The 9,988-nt window shown below is 58.7% G+C and overlaps 1 protein-coding gene and 1 long non-coding RNA gene across 9 annotated transcripts in view; one reads left to right on the forward strand and one right to left on the reverse strand.

Annotated features, from left to right (window-relative positions):
- Window positions 1–9,988, forward strand: part of Ctdp1 (CTD phosphatase subunit 1) — a 45,450-nt gene that overhangs the window by 30,644 nt on the left and 4,818 nt on the right. For 7 of the 8 annotated variants that reach the window (XM_048806684.1, XM_048806683.1, XM_048806686.1 and 4 more), the window contains 2 exons: window positions 4,593–4,755; window positions 8,958–9,145. In XM_048806684.1, the coding sequence (XP_048662641.1) occupies window positions 4,593–4,755; window positions 8,958–9,145 (351 nt within the window). Of the gene's footprint in view, window positions 1–4,592; window positions 4,756–8,957; window positions 9,146–9,988 lie in introns of those variants that run through there. The other variant, XR_007348983.1, reaches the window with a different exon arrangement.
- LOC125617863 overlaps window positions 3,811–9,988 on the reverse strand; it is a 9,764-nt gene continuing 3,586 nt past the window's right edge. The window contains exons 2-3 of the long non-coding RNA XR_007348984.1: window positions 4,804–4,811; window positions 3,811–3,821 (exon numbers count right to left, since the gene is read on the reverse strand). This is a non-coding gene — a long non-coding RNA (uncharacterized LOC125617863). The remainder of the gene's footprint in view (window positions 3,822–4,803; window positions 4,812–9,988) is intronic.

Genomic DNA, 9,988 nt, shown 5'->3' on the forward strand with positions numbered 1-9,988 from the left:
CCTGTTGGCCTAGCCAAGCCCTAGGTCCCAACAGTGCCCTCTGCTGGTCATTCAGGAAGTTACAGATGAGGGCCTCGCTAAGTGGCTGAGGCTGGCCTGGAACTTTTGATCCTCTTGGCCCAGCCTCCTGAGCTGCTGGGATGACAGGCATGGCCGGCACCTGGCTACATCTATGCCGCTCAGACTCCGTTCGGGCGGTGAGCTGTTGCTCCACCTCACTCAGTGGCCTGCAGCTCCCCTTCCTTGGCTGCCTGATGCCGCCTGGAGTTGGTGTGGACCTGCAGCGTGTCTCCAGTCTGTCTGTCCCCTTGGCCTGTGGAATCTGACCTTCCCCTCAGTCCAGGGCGACGGCTGGACTTAGGGTGGTGGAGCTGCAGGTGTCTGCAGGTGCTCTCTTGGGTTGGGCAGGGTCCCTCCTGTGAGTTCGTCACTGGTGGGTTCTGGATTTTGTGACCGTGTGGTTTTGCAGCTCTGCAGACTGTTACTGTATGGGGAGCATATTGATTGGCTTAAAGGATCGACACAGCCCTGCTCCCTGGGTCGGGTGGTGGTGTCCTTGGTGGGGAGCAGACTCGCCCGGTGAGGCAGGCTGGTACGTGTCGCCCCACCCACGAGACAGGAGAAGACTGCCCGGGTGTCCGTGGTGGCAGTCTCTAGGGAAACCACCTGGGTTCCTTGGGGAAGCTCTCCAGGTCACCTGCTTCGCACTAGGCAGGGCGGTGTCGTGTGTCACTCTGCCCCGTTCTGCTGGTTCTCCTGGAGAGTGACGATGTCGTGTGTCACTCTGCCCCGTTCTGCTGGTTCTCCTGGAGTGTGACGATGTCGTGTGTCACTCTGCCCCGTTCTGCTGCTTCTCCTGGAGTGTGACGATGTCGTGTGTCACTCTGCCCTGTTCTGCTGCTTCTCCTGGAGTGTGACGATGTCGTGTGTCACTCTGCCCTGTTCTGCTGCTTCTCCTGGAGTGTGACGATGTCATGTGTCACTCTGCCCCGTTCTGCTGCTTCTCCTGGAGTGTGACGATGTCGTGTGTCACTCTGCCCTGTTCTGCTGGTTCTCCTGGAGTGTGACGTGTCGTGTGTCACTCTGCCCTGTTCTGCTGCCATGTGTCACTCTGCCCCGTTCTGCTGGTTCTCCTGGAGTGTGACGTGTCGTGTGTCACTCTGCCCTGTTCTGCTGCTTCTCCTGGAGTGTGACGATGTCGTGTGTCACTCTGCCCTGTTCTGCTGCTTCTCCTGGAGAGTCTGATGTCATGGGCCTTTAAGGGACCAGGTATCGGCTCTGCCTTCTGTGTGGCTCTCTTCTGTTCCTCGCTTTCGCTGTCTTCTTTCCCATTTTTCTTTTTTTTTTAAATATAGTTTTAAATAATTGTTGGACGTTTGTTTTAGTTGTTTTATTCATGTGTGGTGCTGAGAACCAAACCCACGGCCTCACCCGCTAAGCCAGCGCTCTGCCGTGGAGCCCCAGCCCAGCTCTGGACTTGATCAGTCAGAAGTGACTCAGACCTTCCGTGAGGCAGTCTGTGCCCTTGCACCCGGCCACACGGAGGGTCCCCTGAGGGTCTCATCACCCTTCCTGTGCCCCTCAGGGCTCCGTCACACTCCCACGGCAAGGTCCACCATGGGGACCTTTGTCACGTTCCTCATGACTAGACCACTGGGTCACTCCAGGGGAACTGGGCTGCACAAAATCCGTTTGGGTCCTGTGATGCTCCTCTGACTTAAGGGTGGCAGAGAGGGAGCCGTGCTGAACCTTTTATTGAGGAGAAGCCATTCCGCCGAGGCAAGGGGTCAGGTGTCAGGGGCTGAGTCTGGTTTTGTGACGCCTGCTGTCAGCGGGTTGACTGACATGTAGGAAGGCCACACCCCAGGGCAGAGCAAGAGCAGGGGACACACAAAGGGGTCTCCCTGGAACGTTCTATCCCAAACAGGGCACAGGGGTGATATCACAGGGAAGAGGGGAGAGTAGCTCGATTCACGGGCAGCACACCTATGTCTGAAGATGCGTCCTCAAACCTCTGGGACCGGGCAGTGCCAGGTCACGACGAGATGCGGTGACAGTGAAATCCTGTCCGCTCCAGGACGAAGATGCAGTCATTCAGAGTGGCTCCCCACAAACCTCTGTTTCTCCTCATCAAAAGCGTCTCGAGCTTCTCTTCTCCCGACACGTTTTCGAGTTAGGCCCCGCTTTGCAGTGCCCTGGAGCGCCTCAGCCTCCTTGCCTCTGCTGGAGTGGGCAGCCCGTGCTCTTCAGTCTGCTGCTGTTCACGGTTCTCTGCTCCTGGGAGTTCAGTGTCGTGTGTGTGGTGTTGTGCTTGGGGGTGGGTGCTCTCAGATGCTCATCTTTTGCCAAATTAGGGCTCTTTCCCGCTTTTCTGTGGGCCAACTCTGCCTCCACCAGGACCCTGAGTCAGTGTCACCTCGCGTCATCTCAGAACTGCATTCCCTTTTCCTCTTTGGTCTGTTGGCTTTGTTTTTCAGAGAGGTGATTCTGTTAGAAGCTGAACTCACTGGCAGTTTTCTTCTGTCACCCCCATTTTGCTGTCATGCCCATCCTTTGCTTTTTGTTGTTGTTTTCCTCACAATTTTTGCTTCTGGGATCTCTTTTCGTTCTATTTATTTACTTACTTATTTTTGCTGAGGCTCTGCATCTTTCCATTTAGCTCAGGTGTGTTTGTGATGACTTGAGGAAGCATGTTCATCATGGATGGTTAGAATCTTTGTCAGACGACTGTGTCATCCTGGAGTTGGCCTCTGAGTTCCACACTGTGCTGTTCTTGAATGACAGATGACTCTGACTGGGTCCTGAGGCTTCCCGTCACGTCAGGGGATGAGGGTTATAGAATCCTCCATCCTACTGATGCCGACTCCGTGGTGGAAGTAGAAGTGGAGGCAGCACCTGCTCTTGCAGGGGTGGGCGTCAGGCCCGCCTGCTGACGCCCACGGTGGGGTGGGGGGCCTCTGTCACTGGGAGACAGCTGTGGGGGTCCCTGTTACCATGGGGGCGAGGAAGCCCTGACTCTCCCCTGGGCTGCCTCTGACACTGCAGATGGAGTGGGAAGGGCCTTGCTTCCTCCCCCAGGTGGGGTGGACGCTGGGCTCCTGTGTCCCTGCTCTACCTTCTCTGAGCCCCAACCCAGGGGTGTTGGGGTCCTTGCAGTATTTGGCTGTGGTGGAGCAGTTATTTTCTAAACAACTTTAAATACTGATTTTTAAAGTAACACCAAGCCATTATATGTTAACATAACGAAAATACCAAATATGCTGAAGTCAAAAAGAAATGTTATCAGAGTGACATGTTTTACCCTTTGTGAATCACTTTGGCTTAGTGTTTAGGTAGAAATGCACAAATCTGTCCTGCCCCAGAGGTGCTGCTGGGGAGACAGGGAGAACTGGGCAAGGGCCCCGGGAGGCCCGGGAGGCCCGGGAGGCCGTGGTTTGGTAGCTGATCTGTGTTGTCTTTGGGTCAAGGAGGGGCATGGTTTTCCCGTCTTGCAACCCGGCAACTGCACCAGGACAGTTTACCTGGGTGGCCATGCGTCCACACTTGGCCTCAGCCCCTCTGACCTGAAGAGCAGCACTCTTCCAGCTGTCGCAGTAGACACTCTTGTTCTTACATTCCATCTTCCATCAAAACAGCTTTTCTAAATGGCAGCATGATGCGTTTATTTTTAGTTAAAAGAAAGCTTCTGCTTTTGAGCTCTGTGCATGTTCGGCTCTGGGGTTGTGGGTGTGAGGGCAGTGGGCAGTGGTGGTGTCCCCCAGGTGAAGCCCCAATCACACGTCTGTCGGTACCTGTGAGGAGGACAGCGACCTGGAGTCCAGCTTCTGACGAGGCAGAGGTCGCACTTCTCAGACCTGCAGACAGAAGCCTGGTCCTCACACCCGTGTGCGGGTGGGCCAGCACAGGTGCTCCTCCTAGCCTTGTGGCTGTGAGCAGGCCTGACTGCCTAGGCCGTGCTGTTCGTACTGACCAGCCTGGGGTGCGTGGCCCAGCCCTGGGAGAAGCGACGAATAGCAGGAGAGACGGTGCTGCCTGTTCTCCTGGGGTCTGCCTTACGTTCTGAGAGTCGTGAGCGTGCCTGGAAAGGAGCTGGGGGGAGTCGCACCTCTGGGCAGAAGGGCGTCATCGGGGAGAGCAGCAGCTTCCCGTGGGCGGGTTCAGCAGGAGAGCCTGGGGCTGGTGGGGCTGAGCAGACGCGCCCCTGAAGCAGGGGCCTGGTGATGTGGTGCCACTGTCTGTGACTAGGTGGCTCCACCCCTTGGCCCACTCACGATTCACCATTGTACGGAGGTCTTTCGTCGCCTGGTGGATGTCAGTGCCGCTTTCTCCACTTGCTTTCTGCTGTGTCTTTGGGCTCTGGGGCTTCACTTGAGCTCAGTGGCGCCTCCTGGTGGTTGCTGGGAAGCTGTCCCTCCTCCCGTGAGCGGGGCCAGGCTGAGCCCTGTGGCAGGGCACTTTGCTGGTGCCAGGCAAACGTGAGCCGCGGGGCCTAGCCCAGGAGCAGTGCCCAGTGTAGTGAGCCCGACCCTGCGTGTGTGCCCCCTGGTGCCACCAGCTGCCTTCCTCACACAGCACTGTGACATTCCTTTCAGAGCCGTCCAGCCACAGCAGCCGCAGATGTTTGGTGAAGAGCTGCCTGACGTGCGGGACGGAGAAGGGCCCAGCCCTGCTAGGAGGAAGCGGCAGCCCAGCATGTCGGAGAGCATGCCGCTGTACACACTGTGCAGGGAGGACCTGGAGAGCATGGACAAGGAGGTGAGTGGCTGTGCGGGAGCTGCAGCCAGTGCTCGCACAGGTGTGCACAGGTGTGCCTGTCGTCATCCCGAGCTTCCTGGCACAACGGTGCCCACCAGCTGCACCCCAGACAGCCAGGCCTGGGCGCTGGCCATGGTCTCAGCCCGCTTCACCCCCACCCCAGACTTGGGGCCTTGTCTGGAGAGACTTCCCACCACCCAGGTGAGGGGCAGGTGCCTCTGGCACCTGTGGGCAGAGCCGGGGTGACACTCAGCACCCTGAAACCCTGTGCCAGGACGCCCTGCTGGGCAAGCGAGGACCCCCTTGAGCCCCGGGTTGCCGTGGGCAGCACAGTGACTCTGAGGGCAGTTTCTGGTTGTGTCCTTGACCCCGAGCAGGCCTCAGCAGCATGCAGAGTCAGCTCACCTGCTTCCTGGCAGGAGCAACACTGGCAGGACTCCAGACCCACTGTGAGCTAGAAAGAAGGCGTGGTCAGCATTCACCTTCTCCTGGCTTCCCTTAAGACCAGCCCCAGCCTCATGCCACCACGCCCCTCCTGGGGTTACAGGCCGGCCCCCGTGGAAGCTCCCAGCCTGCCAAGTGTTTTGGGGTGGTCTGCATGCTGGGCGCGTGCTGGTGAATGGCCCCGGCCTGTCCTCACTGTCCTGCCACGTGGTCTGGCTGGAGCATCCACCTGCGCCCCACGCTGCTGTCAGGAAGTACAAAGGGGCATGGAAGGAGGAAAATGGGTGGTGCTTACTTTCAACTGTAGCAGAAAGTGCAGGAGGTTAAATCCAGGATGGTGTCTCATGAGTAGCCCAGTTTTCTGTCACCTTAACGGCACTTGGTCCTCTGAGGACTGAACCTTCTCTAGTGTGCTGAATCTCTCCATGTACCACTGTCAGCTCACCGTGGCTCCTCTGCCCTGCACCTAGGCAGCTTTCTCTGGGAACAGCGTCTGCATCCCTTTGGGCACAGGTAGTGAGGGCCCATGGAGCCAGAAGGAAGTCACCCATCCTACCCTCCACCTCCAGAAGGTCCTGGGTGTCAGCCCGTCGATTGCCCTGTGGATGACAGCCACCCACAGGCCTAACAGGCCTCAGATCCAGTCCCTAGATCGCAGGTCGGGGGTGTCTGGGGCTCCCTGATTCCCAGGTTGCTTCGGTCTTTAGCCTTCAGATAACTCCCCAGAGCCTGGGGGAGCCGTGGAGAAGCAAGGTCAGACCAGGCACGGCACCAGGGCCCAGGACCTACTGCCCTGGTGGCATCTAGGTGCAGCCCGGGCCTGTGTTCGCCGGCTGCCCCTGCCAGCCTTCTCCCCCTCTCCCAGCCAAGCACACCCCGATTCCATGTTTGTCAGGTCTGAGGCTGCTGGGGAGACCCTGTGTGGAGGAGCAGGCAGCAGCTCAGAACTGACCGCGGTCCACTTTGGCACATGACCATACAGCTGGCCATTCTGCACCATGTAAAATTCTCTAGTGGGGCCAGGTAACTGAGTGTTCACCCCACATGACCAAAGGTCAACAGTGCTGCCCCTCAAGCAAGCATTTGGTGATAACAGGAAAACACCAGAGCGGGGTACTTCCTAGCTGGCCAGGTGAAGCAGGCCCCTGAGTCCCGAGGCAGATGGATGGAGGGGTCTGCTCAGGATCCCATTGGGATGTGGGTCTCCTGGCTTTTCCTCCTGTGTTTCCCAGCCCCACCCTGCACAGCGAATGCTCAAAGCTACAGGGCCAACCCTGGGAACCACTACAGGTGTGCTGGGGGTTCCTGGTTTGGGTTGCGGGTTGGTTCTCTCTCTCTTCCTGGCTCTGCCCCCAGGCCAGCCCCCAGTCACAGCTGTACAGCCAGCTACACGCCACACAGGAACCTGAAACTCAGGAAGCTTCCTGCTGGCCAGCAGAGCCCAAGGGGTATCCTGTGTCCTGTGATCAGAGAGGAGTGGACACTTGGACAGCACCTCTAGTGCTCTGGGTCATCTTGGGGAACCTGGGCAGGGTCCCCTCGTGCTGGCTCTGACGTACAATCCCAAGAGCATGGCAGAGAACCTGTGGCCCTGAGACTGACCCAGGCCACTGTGGCCTAGCCCTCCAAGGCACTTGGGACCACACTGGCATTCAGAGACCATGGAGCGGTGGAGCCTGTCCATGGGGCAGTCAGTGCTGTGCAAGGAATGCTGGGGAGTGTGCTGCCGCGGCAGCTCTGAGACGACCCGGCCAGAACTGTGCAGAGCTCACAGGTCCACCCTTCCTGGGGGCAGACCGTCCTGAGGTGAAAGGTCAGGCAGCAGGTCTCCACCCAGATGCAGGAGCCACAGAGGTGAAATACACCAGGCAGAGCAGAGTTGCTGAAGGTCAGCAGTGGACTTCCCTCAACCACCCGAGTCGTCCGACCTCAAGGAGCAAGGAGAGGCTAGGAGGAAAGACTGACCACGGGGATCTCTGCGCAACGGTGGCAGCTGGCATTGTGTCCTGGAGTCCCCAGGGAGAGAAGGGAGGCGGCTAAGTGTCTCCTGAGGCCAGAGATGTCGGAGCAGCTTGTCATCTTCCTGCTCTGGGTCCTCCCCGTGCCGTGGGCACTGCTGACACTGCAGGCCGTCTCCAAGACTCTTGACAGTCACTGGCAGGTCAGAATCTACCCAGTGACTGGAACCAGCCCCGCCCGTGGCACTGTGGTGTCCAGGTTTGAAGCTGAGGTTCAGAACCACGGAACACAGCCACAGGTGGTGTTCAAGAGCCTGTTACTGACAGGTTTCCTATGTCACGGTCTGATTGATACTGCCCAGCCACAGTCCCCAAGAACAGTCTCCGGTCAGCCGTGACCCAGGCATAGAGGCTTTTAACCGCTTTAAATGCTGAGCCCCAAGGTGAATGGTTCCCTGGGCAGTCACGGCTTCCTTCTTAGATCAGGTGTTGACTCCGTTCTAATTTTTCTTTTATTGATAAATATTTTACAAGAATGCTGTGATTACTCTTTGGGTTCTGAATATTTACCTTTTGAAAGTTTTACTTTAAGTTTTCTGAAATACGAAAATCCATATGCAAAAAAGAAATCAAGGTTCTGTTTTGTTTTATAAAAGATTTGGCCACACTCCTCTAAGTAGAGAGCTCTTCAGGGAGTCTCAGTGTGATCTGCCCAAGCCATTTTTGGCACGGATGTGCCGCCTACAGCTAACTAGCGTCTGCATGGTCTTAAATCCTGCCGAAGGCACTTTCTCATGCCTCAAGTTTGGGGTTTTTTTCCCGTTCATCATTAAAGTTCCTCTTTGGCCTTTGAAGTATTTTCTGTTGGTAAAAATGTCCTCTCAGTCGGTGTCATTCCACTTAAAAACCCATGCTGGCCCTATGTCAGGTGTCCGTGTGGCACACAGATGACCACAGATTCAGCAACTTAGCACAACCCCATTTTTTGAGTCACTGCTTCCAGGCTGGGAAGTGGAGCTCAGGGAGCACATCCTCTGCACACAGTAGGTCACCCTCAGGGCTGGCACACTGGCAGCTTCCTGTGCACAGGACCCTCTGCCACAGGGTCCATGCTGGAGGTAAACGCCCCTGGTGGGCAGCTGAACACCGGCCTCTCTGCCCTGTGCACCCACCTGTCTTTCCAGTCCTCTTTCCACCCTGTGGGTGCACGCCTCGACCCTGGGGCCAGCATGCCACGGCTAGGCCCGGTTCTGTGCTTACCTGCAGCAGGGCAGCCATACGGCCGCTCCATGCGTCAGACTGAGCAAGGGTCCTTGAATCACGGTCCCTCCCCATCTCTCCCTCCTCCGGGCACCTCTCCTCTGCATTTCCTGCTGTTTCTCTTGGCCCTGTCCTCAGGAGTCGGCAGGGTCTGCCCCTCCTTGCCACTGCTCTGGCACATCCCAGACTTGAGGTGGGGGGGAGAAAGCAGGTGAGCAGAGCAGACGGCCAGGCGGCTGCACCCCAGGCCCCAGCTGAGCTCCCCCGGGAAGCCGGCTCAGGGCCCTGCACCTCTCCGACCCGGGCATCCCTCACAAGCGTGCTACTCACATGCTCCCGGACTCCAGGGCCTGCAGGAAGCCGTCATCCCCTTGTGTGCGGCCAGGGTCTCCCCTGCTCTCGCGGCCTGGCTTAGTCTCCAGTGAGGGAAAGCAGAGCTGCGGGTCAGGCCTGCTGCAGGGTGGACGTCCCTGCTCTGGCAGGGGGTAGCCAGGGCCTTCCACAAAGCTCGCGCAGGCCCTGACTCTGAGCCATCGGCAGGTGGATGACATCCTCGGGGAAGGCAGTGACGACAGCGACAGTGAGAAGAGGAGGCCAGAGGAACAGGATGAGGACCGGGAGGGTGCAGCACGGCCCCGGGAGCCCAAGGCCCCCAGCGCCCAGAGGGGCCCACCGCTGGGACCTGCCTCGTCCAGCGACCGGAGCACTGCGGCCACCCGCGGTCCCAGGTCAGTGTGGGAGGTGGCTGCAGGCCAGCGAGGGCAGCGGAGCCAGCGGCAGGAGGGGGCCAGGAGTGCGTTCTGCTGCGGTCAGGAGTGTTTGGAGCACCCTCACAGCTGCTGTTGGGAGAGGCCTGGTGTCCAGCAGAGGCTGTCCCTCCGATGGCGTTCCTCACACTGGCACTGAGAGCACGGCTTCTTGGGAACGTGGGTCTTTGCCACATTTCTTGGTAGCCATGTCCCCTTCAGGATGTCCTGTGTGCAGAGCGTGTGGAGTGCCCACAGTCCAGCCCACAAAAGCCACGCTGTCCTCTTCTGGGTGCTAAGTGGGGAAGGGGAGCACCAGGGGCCATGAGATGCCAGCACCGTGGTCCGCTGTGCTGACCTATGGTGGCTCTGGCTGTGGCCCCTATCAGCAGAGGAACTGCACGTGCCTTCCACTGAGGCCCGCAGGAGGCAATGACCCAGGCCGCTGGGGAGACCAAGGCCTCTAGAGTCCAGGGAGGGCTCCCCCATCCACCGCGTCCCTGGCAGTGGACAACAGCAGGAAAGGGCCTGGGCTTTACTGCAGTGAATGCTCTCGTGACGCCTCTGCAGGGACCGGGTGGGCAAGGCTCTGGTCTCAGCTCTGGTGCTTGCCACAGGGTCTTGGGCAGACTGCCCAGCCGCTCCGCCTGTCCAGCCTGCAGTCACCCCTGGCTTCCTGCTGTCACTCTGAGCCGGGCTGTGAAGCCAGGTGTGGCACAGTGGGCGTTCTGGGACAGGTGGCTCAGCTATGCCGGCTGCACTTGCACTTCTCAGCCCAGCGGTGCAGGGACCTGCCCTGTCCACCCACTGGCTCCTCAGACGGGG

This window comes from Marmota marmota, unplaced genomic scaffold (genome assembly GCF_001458135.2).
Source record: "Marmota marmota marmota unplaced genomic scaffold, marMar, whole genome shotgun sequence".
Taxonomy (NCBI): Eukaryota; Metazoa; Chordata; class Mammalia; order Rodentia; family Sciuridae; genus Marmota; species Marmota marmota.